General features: G+C 46.0%; 1 protein-coding gene across 1 annotated transcript; it reads left to right on the forward strand.

Annotated features, from left to right (window-relative positions):
- Window positions 1-105: 105 nt before the first annotated feature.
- PURA (purine rich element binding protein A) lies at window positions 106-20495 on the forward strand. The gene is made up of 3 exons (XM_058848751.1): window positions 106-1336; window positions 17289-17354; window positions 18489-20495. Exon 1 carries the CDS (start codon window positions 171-173, stop codon window positions 1119-1121), a length of 951 nt encoding a protein of 316 aa, XP_058704734.1. The 5' UTR covers window positions 106-170; the 3' UTR covers window positions 1122-1336; window positions 17289-17354; window positions 18489-20495.
- Window positions 20496-20778: the final 283 nt, after the last annotated feature.

Consider the following 20778-nt stretch of genomic DNA (forward strand, 5'->3'; position numbering starts at 1 on the left):
GCGGCGGCGGCGGCGGGAGGAGGAGGCGGCGGCGGCGGCGGCGGCCGGGGGCGGCCGAGGAGGCGGCGGCGGCGGCGGAGGAGGCGGCGGCGGCGCGGGGGCGGCCGCGCCGGGGCGAGCAGCGGCGGGCGAGGCCCGAGCGGCGGCGGCGGCGGAGCGGCGGCGGCATCATGGCGGACAGAGACAGCGGCAGCGAGCAGGGCGGCGGCGGCGGGGGCGCGGCGGGCGCCGGGGGGCCGGGCGCGGGCGGCGGCGGCCCGGGCGGCGGCGGCGGCGGCGGCGGGGGCCCGGGCGGCGGGCTGCAGCACGAGACGCAGGAGCTGGCCTCCAAGCGGGTGGACATCCAGAACAAGCGCTTCTACCTGGACGTGAAGCAGAACGCCAAGGGCCGCTTCCTCAAGATCGCCGAGGTGGGCGCGGGCGGCAACAAGAGCCGCCTGACCCTCTCCATGTCGGTGGCCGTCGAGTTCCGCGACTACCTGGGCGACTTCATCGAGCACTACGCGCAGCTGGGGCCCAGCCAGCCCCCCGAGCTGGCGCAGGCGGCCGACGAGCCCCGGCGGGCGCTGAAGAGCGAGTTCCTGGTGCGGGAGAACCGCAAGTACTACATGGATCTGAAGGAGAACCAGCGCGGGCGCTTCCTGCGCGTCCGCCAGACCGTGAACCGCGGCCCGGGGCTGGGCTCCACGCAGGGCCAGACCATCGCGCTGCCCGCACAGGGCCTCATCGAGTTCCGCGACGCCCTGGCCAAGCTCATCGACGACTACGGCGTGGAGGAGGAGCCGGCCGAGCTGCCCGAGGGCACCTCCTTGACTGTGGACAACAAGCGTTTCTTCTTCGACGTGGGTTCCAACAAGTACGGCGTGTTCATGCGGGTGAGCGAGGTGAAGCCCACCTACCGCAACTCCATCACCGTCCCCTACAAGGTCTGGGCCAAGTTCGGCCACACCTTCTGCAAGTACTCGGACGAGATGAAGAAGATCCAGGAGAAGCAGCGGGACAAGCGCGCCGCCGCCGCCGCCGCCCCCGCCGTGGGCGCCGAGCCGCCCCCCGAGGCCGAGGCGGCCGCCGCCGGGCCGCCCGGCGCGCTGCTGCAGGCCGAGGAGCCCGAGGAGGACTGACCGCCCGCCCCCCGGGACGCGGACTGGCCCCGCCGCCGGCGGGAGGGAGGGCGGGCGGCGGGGCGCGGGGGCGGCGGCCCGGAGCCCCCCCTCCGCCCGGAGCCCCCCCGGCCGCGCCGCCCGCCCGGCGCCCCCCCCGCCGCCCGGCAGCAGCAGCGCCTCAGACCCGCCACCCATCGCTGGATGTTCCTCCACTTTACCCACCGTATCAAACAGTAAGCAGCTGCTAAAACAAAAACAAAACAAAACAAAAAAAAAAAAACAAAACACACAAAAAAAAAAAAAGAGTCAAAAAAAAAAAAGTAATAACATTATATATGAACTGTGTTTCCTACTTGATTAAAAATATAAAGAACTGAGTGTTTATTTCCCTAATTAACCGAGAACTTTTGTACACGTTTAAGCTATTATTATTAAAAGTGTTTGCAAAAATGGTCAAGATTATAATATTGCTGAATTATATAAAAAAAAAAAGTCCTTTTCATGTTGAGCTAACATTTGACTTTAGCACAAAAAAAAAAAAGAGATATTTTAGAACACGTAAAATAATATTTTTAGTTTTTTCTTCTCATTTTGTTACCAAATTTCGAACCTTACATGGAGGTTACTATAGTATATTTGACACCCTATATACCTGTGATTAGAGATGTGTATATATATATGAGGGCTAGGCATGCTGTGTGTCTGAGCTTTGTCTAAATGTTATGCAGAAGTTTGTAGAGTTAAAAGGTACGTAGGTTTAATTCATGCAAGGTAAACAATAAGTGCTCTCTTTTATACAATATGCATTGCATCTGGACCTTAAACATATAAAAATGGTCAGTGAAACTTCTGTGAACATGAAGAAAAATTATTAAAAAAGGCATTTAAATGAAATTTGCTAACTTGTGATTTTTACGTTTGAACCAAAGTTATTCAAATAGTAAAAAAAAAAAAAAAAAGAAAAGAGGAAAAGAAAAAAAAAAAAAGAGAGAGAGAGAAAAAAAAAAAACGAAAAGTAAAGAATTTCCTCCCATAATATTTTTTTTCTGCACCTGTTCTGTTTGGTTTACAACTGAGTAGGCGTATTGTCATTATTGTGTATATGAGATGTACTTGTATTGTTCATAATATATTTTTTTTACTTTGTGTACTTAAAGTACTTAACCTGACGTGCAGCGGTTTCCAGTCCACCTGTTTTTGGACAGCAGGTAGCGAGTCTTTCCGTGTCGCCACTGGCACTAGCACTATCTCCTGAACTCGTGAGAGCTCCGGAGCCATGCTTTGATCCCTGATAACTTCCATAGGCCTGTTAGGAAGCAGTGCAGCGCCAGGGCAGCGTGATCCCACTGAGCCATGGGGGTCGGAGTTTGGTTGGACAGTGAAAGCCAAGCCGGTGTGTGTCCGTGATGGATTTCCATGTAGCTGTGGTGCTAGTTATTATTACTGGCTACATACCTGGCCGTGCCCTGCCCTCCCCGTCCCAGCTCCCGCCGGGCGCGGGCTCTGCTCAAAGCCTAGGCTAGGGAAACACAGATTTGTCAGAACACTAATCTGTCCAGGTGTGTTCTCCAAATTGAAATTGTTTGTAATAATAATAAGAATAATAATAGACTTTAACAGGTTGTCTTCGTTGTTTTTTTCGGTTATGTTTTTTTTTTTTTCTTTTAAAAAAAGTTGGTGTGCTTTTAATTGACTAACTTCTTGCTGCTGTATAGTAAAATATTAATATATTTTTATCATTAAACTGCTGCATGACTATCATCATTGCGAGTGAAGAGAAAATGTTATAAAAAAAAAAGATGCCTTAAACAGTGAAAACAAAACTTTATTTTTTGTTTTTTCTTTTCTTTTCTTTTCTTTTCTTGGCTGGAATTCAGTAGAGAGCGTTTCAGAGAAACTAGAATCTTGTTCCACTCGGAAGTTTTTTTGGGAATGCAATCATTTTGCTGAATGGTCTTGGCTGAGTTAGGGGTCAGGTAGACCTGAGCTGCTCCTATGCGAGCAAGAGCTGCCAGCGCTTCTTTACCGACGGGCAAGGATGGAGTTTTGGAAGGGTGGGGAGAAAACAACAACAAAAAAAAAAGCTTGTTTTAAAGAATTTGATTTCCTGCTGTCGTTTTATTCCCAGTTGAAATTATAATTCCCTTTTTCTTCTTGGTTTTTGTTTTGTTTTGGTTTTTGGTTTTTGGTTTTTTTTTTTTGGAGATGTACTGTAAGTGTCAAAACAAGCTGTTTCCATTGTACCATGCATTATTGCCCTTGAAAGAAGTTTGCTGTTAGTGTTCACAGAAAGTTAAACACGAGCCGCTGGTAGCGAGGTGTTTCTGTTTCTTTTTAAACAATCACTGGAAATGTTTAAAATTGCTTTAATGTGCACTTTTCCTATTTCCCAGTAGTGAAATAAGCTTTTTCAGAGTGCGTAATGTGACATTGAAATGGTTCTCAATTGCATGTAAACATGTGTCTGATAACCTGCTTCTAAATCGGAGGCTCTGGATGGGCAGTTCCAGCGATTATTGTACTTCAACTGTGATGTGTCGGGACTGCACTCTCCATGCTGCTAGACGTAGTTAGGAATTTAATTGCTTTGGTTTTTGCTACTTGATTGATTGTCTCGGTCCTGCTGTTCACTGCCCTCCCCAAAGTTGTCGCGCTGCCGACGGACGCGCTCCGGCGCCCGTATTTCCACGCCGCCGCGGTGCGTTCCCAGCAATAAATAGCGGGAGGCGAGGAGAGCACGGCAGAGTGTCCTTCCGTCCCTCCCGGCTCCTGGGAGCATCGCTAACGAGGCAGGCTCCTCCCGTGGTCTTCCTCGCCCGCGCCGCCCGGATCCTGCCCAGGATCCGGCTGACCCGAGGAGCGCCCGGGCCGCGCGGTTCCAGTCAGAGCAGTTCAGCCTGGAACAGCCCGCGGGCAGTTCTGTCAACAGTGGCCGAGAACTTGTGGTCAGTTTTTGTCTCGTTTTGGGTTTCTTCTGCGTGTTTCCTTCGTTGTTTTGGTTTTTTTGGTTTTTTTTTTCTTCTTTTAACGCACGTTCTGTATGTTCAAGGACTTGATGAATGATGATAACGAAAGACTAAAATGACTGTAAAGATTCGTGGGATTTTGCTCCTCGTTGTTTTAGTTTTCTTTTGATTTATTTTTTTGCTTTTTTTGTTTTAATTTTTTGTTTTCCCGGAGGTGCTCGGTACTTTACCAAGGCTCTAATATCTCAGTATTTAAAACAAAGTACAGAAAACCCTGTTTAATGTTAGAAGAAGAAAGGTATATTTGACCATATGTGTTGTTTTAAAAAAAGACAGTATGCTCAAATGTGCCAAGATACCTAATTCGTGAGAAGTATGCCTTATATTTTCCTTGATGATATGCTTTTAAATGTCTTGTAGAATAGGTCCAAGAGCATGATAAAAGCTACTTTATGATGACTACGTGCAAGAAAACTTGAAATTCATTGCAATACTGACATTATTTTATTTTTAAGTTAAAGGGACACTGTCAAGTAATTTACCGTTGAAATACAACCACCTTTTAAGTGTTTTTATGCTAACGGGGAAATGTCCTCTAAATTCAAATTCTATTTTTTTTGTTAAAAGAAAAAAAAAATGAAATTGCTCTGTCTTTGAGAATTTAAATAAAAAAAAAAAAAAAAGAAAAAAGAAAAGAAACAGTACGAGCCGCTGTCGATTCCTGCCTCTTCTTTGCGGTCCCGCTTGCGATGCTGCGGCGGGAGGCAGCCAGCAGCTTCCCGGGAGCCGGGGGGGCCTGGCCGGAGCCTCCGGGGTTCCCCCGGGACCGGGAGCCTCCGGGGATCCCCCGGGACCGGGAGCCCCCGGATCGGGCCGGGCGGGATCGGCGGGCGGGCAGGAGCCCGGCCCGCGGCTACCGGGAGAGCTCCGAGCTCCCGGCCGGGCGCGCCCGGAGGAGGAGGGACTTTTCGGTTTTGTTTTATTTTTATTTTATTTTTTTGAAAATTCGATTGGGAAAAAAAAAAAAAAAAATGGAAAGAAATACTTGACAGTGTCACTTTGTGCGTGTCCCTCGCAGGGGTTGAAATGCGCTGGGGGTAGCGCTGCCGGGAGAGCGGTTCCCGAGCTGTCCCGGGACTGGGGGAAGCACAGAGGGGCTCACCCCGTGAGCCAGGCAGAGCTGCTGCCGGGGATTTAACCCCTGCTCAGAGCCGACCGGTAACTTCTTGTTTTGTTTTGTTTTGTTTTGGGTTTGGTTTTTTCGGTTGTTTCTTTTTTTTTTTTTTTTTTTTTTTTGGGAGCAATTACTTTGTTGCCTTTAAAAATAGCACTGTAACCACCTTTTTTTATGATTAGCTGTAGTGTAACCTTTGTCCCTTCAAACTATGCAAGCTATGAAATGTAAATTAGGGATCAGTTAAAGATAGTTGATTATATTCAATCAGATGACATTCATGCACTAACTGGAGTATATACAGATAAAGCTATTAGAGTGACTTGTATGCTAACAGCAAGATATAACATACCTACCTATTCTAAAAAAATGACTATTAATATTGTATAACAGGACTGTGGGGGTTGGGAGGGAATGTTATCTCTTATCTTCTTAAAAGGGGATTTAAGATTTTTATAACTGTTTTTTCCATCAAACTTTAATATTTTTGTCAAATTTTTAGGTATTTAATTTGTAAAATAGATTTTACTTTGTACTGGCGTACAGAAAATAGGGGTTGATTTAAACTTTTTTGAAGCCAAGTGATCAAGTACATTTGTAATAAAAAGTCAATGGATCTATATCAGTCGTACTCACTGTTTTCATTTCTTGTACGTTCTAATGCAGTGGTGCTGTATGTCTCCCAAGGAAAAAAAAAATTGGGGAGGGGGGTGGAAGGAGAAGGCAAAAATGTCAGCATTGATGCTGCCAATTGATGCAACTTTATGTGCACAAGTGGCCCCTGGTCAGTGGAGATTTGGTAGATATGCATTTTTCCTAAAAACACGGTGCACTTTTTCCAGAAGGGTTTATGCAAACCTGACGTTTTTGTCCTGTCTTCACGCTCCCACCTTGGCGCCCTTAAACTCTAAAGTCGCCCTTTGGGAAGTGCCTTTCCCTGGCACTTCAGAAAAAGCAAAACCAACCAAAGCAAAACTCTGATTTCTTCTTAAGTGGTGAACTACAGCACATGATGTTTTTGCACCCTCACACGCTGTCTCCCTTCCTCCAAGGTCTGCCACTTGCTTTTCTCTTAAGTTCAACAGGTCAAAGGTGGTTTTTTTTTGTTTCATTTTTTTTTAAGTAAAATTGCCAAGTGTTTTGGATCGAAGACTTCAGCAGATCCACCGAGCTTGGATCCAACACCTTGCAGAGCACTGACATAATTCTTTTTTGGTTGCTTGTTTGCTTTAAACCCAGCCCTCCCCTTCCCTGTCCCAGGGCATATACCAAATCTGATTGACTTGTCTGTGGCAGAAGTTGTGGGAGTCAGCAGGGAGAACGATGACATTAATGTACAAGAATGCTAAAACAGGTTTACATTTTAGGGGCTCTCGTCAAGCATCAAAACTCAAAAGTATAACTAGAACCAACCAATCTCCTCAGTTTTGCTAGTCCTCCAGGTAGACAGTGAGTCTCTCTTAGGTGAGTTGGAAAGAAGGCAGTAAAGGCAAATTCTTCCACAGCTGTGCAATTTGCTCCTTCAAAAACCTGCTGCTTCCTACTGGATTGGGTGGCTTTTGGAGAGGTAGGGCTCTGCCTGAAGCACTGTGAGTTTCTCTTTTAAAAAGACACTGTCAAGAATTTTTCTTTTTTAGAAACCCAGTTTGCAGCTTTTTTTTTTCCTGTTTTTTTTTTTCTTTTTTTTCTTTTTTCTTTTTTTTTTCTTTTTTTTTGTCTTTGCTTTTTGTCAGGCTTACCCAAACTTTCCCTTTATTGTCTTACTCTCCTCCTTCGTTGGCTGCCTGCTCCTTGTTAACTCAGCTTGTGCAGCTGGAGGGTCACTGTTCCTGGTGGTGTTTGGACTATCTGGAAGAGGAACCCAGTAGTCTGAAATTCTCATGCTGGGCTTTTTTATATCTATTGCACACTCATTTCTCTCCCTAAAAGTTTTACTCTTCTTGGCTTTCTCCTGTAATGCGTGAAGAAAGGTGAAGGGCTCTGAATTTTTGGTGGCAGAACAGAGAAACGGGCTGCACGCAAAGCGTTGTCACAATGTTTTGACAAAACCGACAAGGTAAACAAGCAAGTTCCATTTTTATTCCTGATTCCTTCTGCTGTTGCCATCTCCTTTGCCGCTTGCAACAATGAAAGAGAGTTTCTGCCCAGAGCTTTTTTTTTTTTTGTGGTTCATTTTACTCTGCTCACTTGCACATGATTTAGCTCGCTGGCACCGCAAAATGTGCGTGGGTTGTGAGCGTGGCAAGGAGATACGTAAATAGAGTTTAAAGCTAGTTAAGATTAATTTAAATGGACTTCCAAAACTATAACCTTTTTTAAAAGCTCGTATTCCCAGAGCCTAATCTTTGGGCCTGAAGTTCATGGCTTTTTTTTTTTCCTTCTCTGAAGTGGTGTGTGTTGTGTTGGGATGGCTGAGGGTGATGGCGCAGGGAGGATGCTCCTGTCGTGTGGCAGCTCTCCGGAAGCTCTGCAGCTGGAGCCGGGCTGCCTGCTCTGCTCTGCTCCCAGCAGAGGCTGCCTTCCCTCTCCTGTTTGTGCCAGATGGTCCTGGGTCCACTCTGGGACTTTTCTCTTAGCCTGCCTATCCTTCTTTGCTTGTTATCTTTCCAAAGCATTTCAGTTCCTGATGGGACTGTGTGTTAGCAGCACTGCAGCCTGGGAGAAAGGCAGCTCACAACAGGGTCTGCAGCCATCCCACTTCTTGTGAATTACAAGTGGGCCACGAGGCTTTACTGGGTTGTGTGTGTTGCTTGTTGTTAGTGCAGAACAGCTGCAGATAGCAGAGAGAAGTAAAGGCCAAATTATCTATTTGCAGGGTTTTCACAGTGGCATTCTGGATATTTTACTGCAATTTGGTTGGCATAGAAGTTGCTGCTGGAGGAGGACATTGGAAGGGAAAGGATGAGCTGGTTGGTGTTTGGGCAGGCGTGGTGCTGTCACTAACAAAGGCATTTCCTGAGCCTGCGGACTCAGACTGGGTGAAAAGAGTTTGTCCAGGGGAGGAGCTCCCAGCAGTCACAGCAAAGGTGTTGGTGTGTCTGGAGAGTGGGAAAAGGCTTTTGGAGCAAGGTGGGAGATGGGATGTGGCAGAGATGGATGGCCAAGGTACACCTGGGCTGCCATGCAAGTGCTTCAGCATCAGCACAGTTATGGCACTTGGAGAAGCCCATGAGAGCCTGAAGATTTTTTGCCACCAGCAGCTGAGGGTGTCAGGCAGCTGCTCCCAAGGGATGATGGAGCAGTGGGTGCTGAGTTCCCCAGCTGGGGTAGCTCTGCTGCTCCCCACTGTTTGGTGGCTGAAGCCAGAGGAGCATTTTGTGTTTTGGAAAAGTCAAAGCATGTCACTCCCACCTCTGTAAAAGTACTAACCGGTTGTGTAGACTGTTTGAGGCAAAATATCACAGGAGAGGGAGAGTTGAAGTCATACAGCAAGAAGCGAGGCGTGTTTTCACAGAAAAATGTCAGCTGGAGATTAAGTGAAAAAAGATAAAGATAGAGGACTTTTGGCCCCACTATCTGTCTTTTGAATGTTGACTGATTAAAACAAGACAGAGTGAATGGCTGGATATCCCCAAACAATGCTTCACTGTCCCTCTGCAGATCGATACTGCTGCCGCTCCTTCACCCAGAGAGGGGATCTGGTCCTGAGCTTTTTGCTCTGGAAGGCACCTTGGCCAGCCAAGATGGAGCCTGCTCAGACTGGCTGTAGATTTTGCCTGTATGTGGGTGTTGTCTTGTTTTGGGTGACCAGACATCACCTGGGCTGTGGCAGTGTCTCTGCAGCTCGAGTTGGGCGTGTGGTTTGGTAGGGAAGTTCTGCTGTCCCTGTGTAATGCACCTTGGAGCAGTCTAAGAGCACAAGACCTGATGCAGTTTGGGTTTAACTAAGACAGGTTTTACCAGCCAGTGGGCATTGGGTTTATCAGGCCAAACTAGAGCTCACAGGAGAGTGAAATATCCAAAACACAGGTAACATAGCTGTCAGGTCCTGAGCAGGGACTACTTTGCTGTTGAACCTGGGGACTCTGGCCATTTCCACACCTCCTCTTGAGGCCTGAGTTCATGACATGTGGTGAACCTCAGCCATTAGCTGGGAGGGTGTTTGGTTTGAACAGGAATCTGCTGGATCTCCCCAGTGGGAACTCAGTCTTAAGTCAAACAATTCCTTGGTTTTGTTGGAGATCAGTTGGTTTGCTGTCCATCCTCACATTAGCTTTGTGAAAATACACACCTTAGCCCTTTCTGAGTCTTGGGCCACGTAGCAGACTGAGGTGCAAAGAGGATTGGCTGCAACACTGGCAGTGGGAGTTTCTGCTGAGTCTCCCTGGCTGTGGCGTTGAAGCATTTTTTTTCTTGAAACACTATCTTGAAATATGCAGGAAGCAAGAAAAACCAGCTTCATTCTTTCTGTTCGAGACAGGAGAGGCGAGAGGTGTGGATTTACATCTGCAGCAGGGAAGGATGTGCCCCTCTTGGCTGGGGAGACCCTGGAGGGAGGTGGCTGTTGTGGGAGCTGATCCAGTGTGCACAGCTGGGACGGCAAGTGCATGACTTGAAGAGATTTGGGCAGCTTTTTGGGAAAAACCTCCTTGTGTTGAAATGTCATCTCAGTCGTGATGTTGATTTCAATGGAGAATTGCTTGTGAGAGTGGCTTGCAAGCAGCATCTGAAGCCCCATGACCGTGCTGACCCCAGTGGGTTTGGCTGTGTTCCTGAACATGGTGCAGACACCGTGCAGCAGCCCCGTGGGTGCAGCCTTGCTGCAAGAGATCGTGTCTTACTGACACATGGCAGCGCTTTGGGCTGGGAGGTGTCACTGTCATGCTTGCAGGAAGGTCTGGGAGCCGAGCCTGAGCTCTCAGACATCATCATCACCGTGCTCTGGATTGATGCACAGGCCAGCATTGGCACAGGCTGTTTTGGGGGGGCTCTGGGGGCTCTGTTGCGGGGCTGACCCCCCCAGCGTGGTTCGTGCTGATGTGAGCGGTGTTGAGATGAGGCTGGAGGAGGCTGTGTCCACAGCATACGGGCCTGGATATTTCTGTTGCTGGAAGTTGAGTCAGTAAATGAGCAGTGGTCGTTTTTTCTGTTACTGGTGAATGTGTTGATGTGTGACTCGGGCTCAAATTGCCGTGTGCCCATCGAGGTTGGGCCATTAGAAGGGTTTGGGGGGTTTTGTTCTCACTCTGGGTAGAAAGGCGGCTGTCAGAGAGCAGGGCCTGTCTGTTGGGATGTCTGGGACTGTCATTTGAAAGGCAGCCACCTCAGTTTGGGTGTCTGTCCCCCAGCCTGCGCTTGCTCTGGTGTCTCCTAGGGAATGAATGTGTTTTATTTCTCCGTGATCCGTCCTGGTTACACAATAGTGAGCACGGTGTAGGCTGCTGGCTTTACCACCCACAGTCTCCTGAGGTTTGGAACCTGCCTGGGCTCACCTTTTGCCCAGGCATCTCATATGGGCAGGGGAGCTCAGACCAGCAGTTCCTGGGGACTGAGTCTGCATTGTCACATCGGGGTCAGCCAGTCCAGGCTCCTCAGAACTCACCTGGGGGTCAAGAGGTGAGCACTGGGGTTTCGGGGACCAGCTCTTCTCTCTGCATCAGTCCAGCAGAAGCAGCTCCAGCTGGCTCACTTTGGGGTGAGCTGGGAAGGCTTGCTGATCTGTCAATACTTCAAGAAATGCCAGGGCTAGGAATCATGGAGAAAGGGTTTTGTGAAATCTGGTATTTAAACCTCCCACTCGAGTGATGCTGAGGAGAGCTGGCAATGTAGCATTGGCTTATCAGGAGCTGTGTGGGCAGGTCAGCTTAAAAAAAAATGTTGTGTGATCAGCACCAGAGGTGAAGGAAAGAAGCCAGTGTCTTGTCAGGTACAGAGTTTAAATGGGGTCAGAATTTCTTTTTATTAAAAAGATTGTTTTATTTAAATAATAAATGACAGTATGTTCACCGTTGCCAGGGGCTGCTGAAGGGCAACCAGGCAGGTCTGAGCAAAGTAGGGACTAAAGGCTTTGAATTATTTTCTGTCATTAATAACTCTGAACTGAGCACTGCAAATTCATGTAAAAGCCATCTCTGCTTTCATGCATGCGAACAGTTTGGTTTGTGGATAGATCTGCTGTGATCAGAGGCTCATTCTATCTTACAAAAAGAAAAAAGTTGGCCTCTGAGCTTCACCTGTCAATAAAAGTCCTGGAAAATGAGTCCTTGCAGGCTTCTGCAAGGCCATATGTAACTTATCTTGTCCAATGCAGTTCTCTAATTGGCAGTTTAAAGACATTTTTAAAAAAAGGAATCTGTTAACGGTCAGTCTATTTTTAGTTTAGAGATGGACTTTATATGGTCATAAAGTAAAATTCCTAGTTTAATTATGAGAATCAAAGTACATTGGCTTAATTGCACAAAGAAGTGCACACAAGAGTGCAGAGAGGACACGCTTTACAAGTGATTATCTGCTGATGAAATACTACATGGAGCAACAAGTAGGGGCATTCCAGGCTTCAGAAAGCATCCTGAGGCCAGAATTGCTGAGGTGCTGGAGGAGAAATGGCATCAAATCCTCTGCAGATGGTCAGGCTTCATTCCCACCACAGCACTGGCTGCCTTGCTTTGTAATTGTGGAGACTTGAAACTGGACAGGATTGAAGGAGTGATTTATAACCAAAGCCTTGGTTGAGGAGTTGATTTGTGTTCTGGAGATGCCTCCAGGAGCTGGAGAAGAAGCTGTGGGAGGTTTGAATGGCAGAGGATTTGGTGATGGCGAGTACAAACTCCCAATTATTAGGAGATCCATCAAACTTTTCCCCTGTTGATTGGACACATAGACCTTGAAAAGTATCAAAGAGCTTGGGTCAAGCCTGAGGCTGTTATTCTTAAAGCTGAGATACCTGGGAAGCTAAATTGGGTGTCCAGGAAGGAGACAGAATTTAGGACATGGCAGTACCTCTTCCTACAGTCAGCGTGTGTGCCTAAGAAAAGGCTGTGACAGGCAAGTGACATGAGGAGCCCTGACTTCACAGCATTCCCAGCCCAGGTGTCCCCAGAGTGGTGGCACGGGAAGTGAGCAGGGTTTGGGGACGACAGACTGAGCACAGCTGCTGGGAGGATGAGGCTGTTGGGGCTTGGGAGTGGAGTTGTGTGCACAGGAGGGACTGGGCTGGACTAAGGAATGGGCACAACAGGGTGGAAACAGGAGACAAAAATAGTTGTTGTAGACTGCTCGTGATGAAATAAGACCTCAGCTGGTCTGATTGAAACATGGTGGGGGTGATGGAAATCAATAAGATACTGCATTACCTGCCATTGTAGCAGGTATGTTAGGTCATAAAGGAGGAACACTACATCTGAAAGGTTGCTGTAAAATCTGAGGAAATTGGACTGCTGACGACCAAACAGCCACATTTATGTTGGATATCAATTCTGTATTTTAGTAACATGGAGGTATTAGGAAGTTTTCTATTCCAGACAAAAGGAGAGTAGAGGATTTCATGAGCCTTGGGAAAAAAACAGACTCATGCATCTTCATAAACCTGTTAGAAAAAGTAAGTTCCATCATTACCTTGCTATCTGGTCAGATTGTTTGGGAGGGAACTGCCTAACACTTTAGTGAGCAAACATCTTGATTTACTTAAAGGACCATTTCTTGTAACAGCCTGGTCTAGAGTTAGCCTTTGTTTAGGACTAAAACACGAGAACTGATCCAAGATACAATTATTGTTGAGTCGTTAAGTAGCAGTGACCACGCGAGGGTCACTGAATTGCAGGTTCAGCATTCTCAGGGGTAGAAGGTGGACTAAAAGTGAGTCTTGTGTTCCAAAATATTTTAAGGGAGAATATCATGAAAATTAAATCCTTAGACTTACCATGGATACCTGGGAAGGTTACTGACATCCAGGTGAGGCAGAACTCTGTCATGAAAGAGCAAATGACCTTAAAATTGTTGTTAAAAACAGTTATAAAGGAAGGGACTTCTGGAGTTCAGGAAGATTCCACCAAAGAACAGAGGTCCAGCTCTAGAGGAGCAGACTGGAAGAACCATGTGGTGGGGCAGGTAACCATGGAAATGCAGCAGTTTAGGAGGGGCTTTGCTGAGCTGGGGGCTTTGGGGAGCCAATGCTGTCTGAGGGACATCCCAGACAAGGCTGGGGAGAAAATCTGGCTGTGCAGGACTGAAGACAGAATTAATTTCCTGCACCGCTTCATGCCACTGAAGCGACTCCTCCTTGTCAATCTGGAGCACAGGGAGTGTTTGAGAGCCTGCTGTCCATCACCTCAGCCTTTTGGGTGAGATAAGGAGCCTTCCTCTGAAACTCAAGTGAGGCAGAGATGCTGGAGCAATGTAGGAAATTCAAGTGGAGGAGCAATAGGTTTATCAAGGGATTTTAAAAAAGCTTGGGACTGAAACAGGTACTAACAAAAACAGGGCTGTCAAAAAACAGCTTAGTATTCTCCATGACTAGATAATGTCCTAATGTCAGGTTATTCTTTTTTTTAATTAAAGTATTAATTGGGGCACTGGGAATTGCAGATCAGCAACCCTGAACTCCAGTTTGAGAAGGAGGAGCGAAGTGCTTTAGCTCTTCAGTGTGTGAGAGGTGGAAAGCAGCATACTTTCTGCAGAGAAAGGGGGTTGGACCAGGTGATCCCTTCCAGCCCAATCCATTCTTTGGTTCGATGATCAGTCTGGTTTGCTGGGGCACCAACAAGAATGTCTGAACACATTGCAGGATGAGAAACAGTCTTGTAATGAGAAGAGAAATACCACAGAATCCTTCTTTGGTTGCAGTTGATATTTGTCACTTGGGGAGCAAAAAGTAAACTAAAGTCTAGTTAGGGAAGGTGATTAAAGGCTTCCAAATCTGCATCTTCAGCCTTTGAGCAAATGAGTTCCATTCAATGATTTCATTAAACCCAAAGCTGCTGGGTGGAGAAGGGTTGATTTTCATGAAACTTTTGTGGTGGACACCACTAGGTCCAGGTTGCAAAGTCTGGTCTCAGGGGAGAAATAAGCCCAGAATACTGGGTAATATCTGCATTTCTCCTGTAAAGCAACACCCCCAGCTCAAATTCCTGCCTTGAGCTGGACTTGCAGGTCTGCCAGATCCCAGAGTGTGCCTCAGCAGCTGATACTGTGGATATGTTCTGTTTTCTTTTCTTTTTACTAAGAAAAAACTCAAAGGTCTTGATTTTTATAGTGGGCAGAAAATGAAGGAGTAGGGATAGAGGTCTGGGCAGCATCTTCCATTTCTTGCCTAGATCTGTCTTTGAGGGAAGGTTGTTGGTGTGGACACATGCAGACCTGTGTTACCTCTCTTCCCAAGAGACCCAGGAGAACCCACAGGTAACAGGTGTCAGCCAGAGCAACCTTTTGCTGCTCTGGCTGTTTTAGGCTTCTTAAAAGTCTAGGAATCATGGCAAATACTCTGTCTTCCTCCACTTTCCCTGTCTCCAGTAGATCACGGTACCAAAGAGTGAGTGCTTTGATAAGTTGTTGGAGATTGCAATAGAAGCAGAATAACTGCAGGCACCTCTGCTTTCAGTCAGAATTTATGTTTAAAGACAAGGAGAAGAGTGGTTGAGTCATACTGGAGAAGTGACCCAACCTGGCTGTGGCTGGAAAATTGAGAAGAGCATAAGGTTTGGTGGGGTGAGCACGGGGCTAACCCTGGGATGTGTGAGGCAACAGGCAACAGGTTGGGGGGGGAAAAAAGGCTATTTTTAATGCTCCAGCAGTATGCCAAGCTGTAAGTGAATTGTTCATTCAGGAAGTAGAGCTCAGATGGGGGTAGCAGAGCAAATGAAGTGAAGGTGTGTAGCCTGCCACAGGAATCCTGCACATTCCAGGTGTAGGTGCAGGTGTGTGAGGCTGCTGAGCAGGAGCTCCTCTGTACCACAGCTCATTAGACCCCCACGCTGTCCCTGTGCTGTTCTCCCTGGTAATCAGGTGGCTGTCACTGGCACAACCTTTGTCCCTACCCCTAGAAATCCATTAGATTGCTCACTTCTAGGTAAACTATACCAGCTGACTTTGAACTACTCAATATAAAACCGTCGTGGTATGCTTGCATGATAGTTATTTGATGTAAGACAACAATTTCTTGTGCTCTCTCTTTAGGAATTTGGGCTTTGAGTTTCACTGGGGTGTGTTGTACGTACCCAACTGCACAGGATCAGGCCCATCTCTGTTTTAAAATGTATTTCACATCTGCGATTAGAAATGTTCTAGGAAACAAATTAGAAGATCGAGTTGTCTGTCACAGGCTCAGATGATCATAGCGACTTGTGCTAAAGGCTCTGTCCTCGTAGAGACCTGCACGGCTGCTTTGTGTAACTGCTGTCAGAGCTCTGGCGTTCTGGTAATAGTGTTTTTTAATAAATGTACTGAGTATACTCACCTTTAAATCCTGTTAGGTACCAATAATTATCGCTGGTATTCTGTACATTAGCTCTGTACTAGCATTCACATTGGACTAGGCTTAATAGCGTGAGTGTCAAAGATGACTTGAAAAAGGAAAATTAATTTATACCCTTTTCGTGTGGTTCTACCCCATGTAGTGGGTGGTTTGTAGAAGTACCAGAAGTGCTACAACTGTCTTCCCCCTTTTTACTTGCTGTGATTCTCTGCAGCAGGACATATAGATTTAAGTCTGTTTTTCCATCCTTTGGAGACACTGAGATATTATCATGGTGAGGTCCATGGAAATACCCAGACAAGCTGGGCCCTCACGCAGAGATAAGGCATCTTTTCCATTTGTTTTTTTTTCTTTTGCTGTCCATCCTCCAAGTTTTTGTTTGTTTTTGGTTTTTTTTAATGTAAAAAAGTTATTCCCTCATCTGTCGGTGCAACATCCTCTAGGATATTTGTGGTCTTCCAGGAAAGGTAGACAGGACTGGAATAACTAATGCCAAAAATTGCCCATGGCAAGGGAGGGAAATCCTTGTTTTCAAGGCAAACCCCATCCAGACTTTTTTCAGCACACCACAAGGGTATAAATCCCTACTTTTTCTTTTCCAGGTGATCTTTAAGGCCAAATAGCAGAGGGCAGGGTTTTGCCCTCCAGCGGGGTTCCGGTGCCGCGCTGTCCCACAGGCCTGAGCCCCCGGCACCCCGGCGTTTAGGGAGCTCCGTGGGGTTGGCTTTCACCGTGTCCTCAATTTGGATCCCCAGGGCAAAAAAATTAGGACTTTCTCAGTTAAAGAAAAAACCAAAAGTGAAGTAAAATCTCTGAAGAGTTGTGTTTCCCCACAGCAGTGACGGCCCCTCAGCACCCACTTCTGTTCAGCCAGGACCCCCGGGTCAGTCCTGCTGGGTTTTTAGCCATCTTGACCTCATGTTTGCAAATATTATTGGTAATATAATGCTCTATGTACAAATGTCTGTGTGGCTCATGTGTATGTTTCTGTGGTTCAAGTCAGCCACAGACTTCTGGAATTTCATTGTACTTTGGTTAAATGTTGGACTTTTAACTCTTCTACTGTATGGCTTCTTGATTTCTCTTGTCCAATGTGGACCAACTCTATTTTTGGAAATAAATAAGCATGTAAATAAAATGAATGGGTTTATGCCACTTAAAAGAAAATGCTTTATTTAAAATGTACACTCAGTCTTGTATATTTTATGGTATCTCAGGGAGCAGCCGAGGCTCAGGCCCCAGCAGCCTTGTGCTGAGATACCATATTATGTACAAATTCACTTCCAAGTGCTTTTGGAAGCAGACTTCCCATCTCCTGAGCCAAACCCCCGTAGGACCAGCCTTGCAGAGGAGGGAGGGGGGAATCCAGAAACACGTAGTTTAAGGGGAGTAAAGGAAACAAACACGATTTTCCTCTCAACACAAGGCTTCTGGTTTGAGGTGTCCAGGTGCCAGAGACACTGCCAGGTGCAGGGATGCCATGGGTCGGTTCTCAGCTCCTGCCTGGGAGCACTTGGAGATCAGGAGCACGATGACATCTCTTTTTTTATTATTTTTTTTTTATATATTTTTTTTAATTCTCCATATAAACCAATATTTACCAGTAATCCTGTGTTTCTGTTTTTGTTTTTTGGCAGACTTTTACCAGTAAATATCGGTTTATTCCTGAAACCAGAAGCCCTAAACATACCTTTGTTTATAAGGTCAGTTGGCATTTTGTCTCTCTCATTCCCCACTCCCCCCAGTACAACCCAGCAGGTGGTTGAAAGGTACCGAGTTCTCTTTCTAGTTTTCCTGCTCTGCACCTCTGGGAACTGGAGCCTGCAGGACCTAGAGCCTTCTGTTGGTAATGTAGATCCGAGTTTACAAATTATTCTTTTACCATTTTAAATCCTGCTTTTAAGGACAGAGGTGTTCCTGCCTGCCCACCACGGGATCTGGTAGAAACCCCTAAATTGTTCCTCCTCTCCGAAGCCTGCGGGTAGGTCTCTCACTAGCATCTTCAGGCTTGGGGCTGAGAAAATAATTTATCCCAAAATATACACGAAAAACTGCCATTTCTGGTTTACTGGGAGCAGGACTGGGGGAGGGAAGGGAGGGAAAGGAGTTTGAAACTTACTTTTCTCCCCCTTTTTTTCTAGAAAGCAAATGTGACATGGGGAGGAGGGAGAGAATGTGAACGTGGCCCTTCCTAAACTCATTGTAAACTCCTCCTCCGAGGCTGGGGAAAAGGGCAAGTGAAAGATCTGATCCTTAAAAGGACATCACTGGGTGTCTGAGACCCCAAAAGCAGCTGGCAATTTTTAAGGACTCAAATTGCTTTTGGTTTATCCCAAGAAAAATTGACTTGGGAGTGTTGAAGTCTCCTTTTTTCCCACAAGTATTTGCCACCCAAACACTGCACGTTTTGTTAATACCCCAGAAAACAAAGAACCTGATGAGGGATAGAAAATCAGTTGACTGCACGGTCCCATCCAATTTTTTTCTCCCAAGCGAACAAAATGCAAAAAAAAAAAAAAAAAACCCAAACCAAAGCCCATCCCTGACCCTCCCCCCCCAAAAAAAACCCTAAAAAAGCAAGTCAAAGAGGATCTGAAATGCCCAGTCTGGTTTTGTCGTACATGGTTGACAAGGGTGTTTTTGGCATAGCTGCAGCCCAACTATGTCCCTTTAAGGAGCACCGTGGCTCGTTTCCTCCTCACGAACCCCGAGCTGAGGGTTTTGCTGTTCCTGAGAGCAGATCGAAGCTCCTGCAGCCTTAGTTGGAGTCCAGAATGAGGGGAGCCCTTCCAGCTGTGCACTTTGAGCTGAAAACTACCTTTCCTCCCCTTTTGCAGCCTGGGTGGTTCTGATTGCTGGCAGTTCTGTAATACAACCTTAATCTGAGCAGTTGAGGCTGGTCCTACCTTATCTTCAGACGTCTTGCGGAGGACTCCTGTTACCAGTTTGGTATTCAAAAGCTACACCCCACCATCAGAAGTCACTTTTTGTTTTTTCCAAAGGCAGTGATAGCTCACCCTCTCTAGCTCTAATGGAAAACCTGATAATTGCAATGCAACTTTCTAATAAATTGTTCATATATTCATAATTCCGTTGCAATCCCAAATTGGAGAAGAGATCTGTTATAAGGTATATATTAGTCTAGATTTTTCTTATTGTAAATACTGTAATTTTATAATACTGTCAATATTTTATTAACTTAGAAATATTTAACAGAGTTTAATCTATGGTAGTTGATTTATTTATAGGTTTATGTTGCAGCCAATTACATTCTAATGTAAGATTAACTTTCAGCATGTAAACTTTGAGTGAATATATCTTTGGAAAGATTAAGAGAGAAAAATCTCGCTCTTAATCTGTAGTATTTATCCCCAATTCCCAGTTGGGAATTATTCAACGAAATATTAGGAGGTTTTGAGAGCTCATGAATCTAATAACTGCAGTTGGATTTGAAAACTTGAATTTTGAGATGTACTTGGCTCTTTGACCCTGTGAAAAAGTTCATTTCAGTACCTGACCTCTCTAGCACAGAAGTCTTTATTTTGAGCAAAGGGACACTGTCAGATCAATTTTAGTTTCTTGCTTTTTGGGGGGAAAAAGAAAGCGCAGAATGCGGCCCTGCGGCACGCGTGTTAATTCCTTTTGGATCGCAAGGGGAACAGCTCCTCTCCCAAAGCTTTGGATCCCTGGCCAGAGCAGCTTCACCCCGGGCAGGGGCGGAACTCCGGCCGCTCCGAGGGCTCTGGGCAGTCCCGGTGCTGCCGCAGTCCCGCCGGCTGCAGCCGGAGCTCGGGGAGATGGGCAAAAGTGCACAAAGTCTCAAACTTTTGACCGTTTTTGACCAAAGCGTTTGCTTTTTAAGAATTGAAATCTCTCTCTCTCTTTTCACCTGATGGTGTCCCTTTAGCATCATAAAGATGTTCATGTTCTCTGAAAACCATGAGAAGTGATTTTCTTATCAAGGCAGAGGAGAATTGGTCTGTCATGTGTTTGCAACGCAACTTGCATAAAAATACCAAAAATATCTTGAGGGTTTTCACAGGCGTTGGTATTTTTTGAGTGTAAAAGTTAATCTTGATTAGAGATGTGCCAATCTTTACTGCTTTCCTGTAGTGTTGTTACACTTAGGCATTTCAGTTCACTTACAAATATATACTGTAACAGTATACTTTGTACAGATTTATTTAAAATTTATTTGAAAACTGAAATAAAGTAGGCAGAAAATAAAGATATTTATTTTTCATTTGACTATGTAAGAAGGTATCATTCTTTTGGTTTTAGTGCACTGGTGTACCAAGCCTCAGAACCACTGCTTTCTCCAGCTCATAGGATGCTTTTCCAGACTGTGGATACGTGTATGTGTACTGCTGTGTTGATAAGTAAATGCCAACGATGGAGTTCGTTGCTTTTATACATCCCAAAGAGAAGTTCTCCACCGTTCACTGTCTGTTTTCTGACCGAAAAGGCGTGTGTTTGTGAACAGTGTTCACGCCAGCTCTGCCATCCCACCCTCACATCAGCTCACACCAATGCCAGGATGGGAGGAGTTGCCTGCGTACCTTCCCCAAAACACCCTGGGCCACAGTGGCATCGTCAGGGAGCAGTTCAAACCTGTGTCCTTTGGGCTTTGTGTAAAGCAAATGCAGAACAAGAAAAATCGAGATGTTAAATCCATTAGAAAACCAATTCCTTATTGTACAGTAGTATGGAGATCTCTAGTCAACCTGCCATTAATAATAGATTCTTATTTTTTGAATGATCTATTTAAAAGAACAGCAAGCATTGTATTTGCTAGTAAATCTGAAGTGTTTACATGGAATTACTAAATAAATTATTTGATCTAAGATGGCTCTTATCAGTGCTGATTTTTAATAATGGAAATTCGGTTTGGCAGCTGCTTTTTTAGTTCGTGCTGTTCTTTAAAATCTTCCAAAGCAGGTTTTGGTTTTTTTTTCACTGCCTCCTTGTGGTTCAGATTAGGTTCTGAGGAAGAGGCAAACCATGTCTCTCCCTGCAAGGCCTGACAGGAGTGCTAGCTCACGTTTTCCAACCCTTCCCATGAGGCTTTCCCTTCACATCAAACACCTGAGCTGGAGCAGGATGCTCTGAGCCCTGCAGCACTCACAG

This window comes from Poecile atricapillus, chromosome 13 (genome assembly GCF_030490865.1).
Source record: "Poecile atricapillus isolate bPoeAtr1 chromosome 13, bPoeAtr1.hap1, whole genome shotgun sequence".
NCBI lineage: Eukaryota > Metazoa > Chordata > Aves > Passeriformes > Paridae > Poecile > Poecile atricapillus.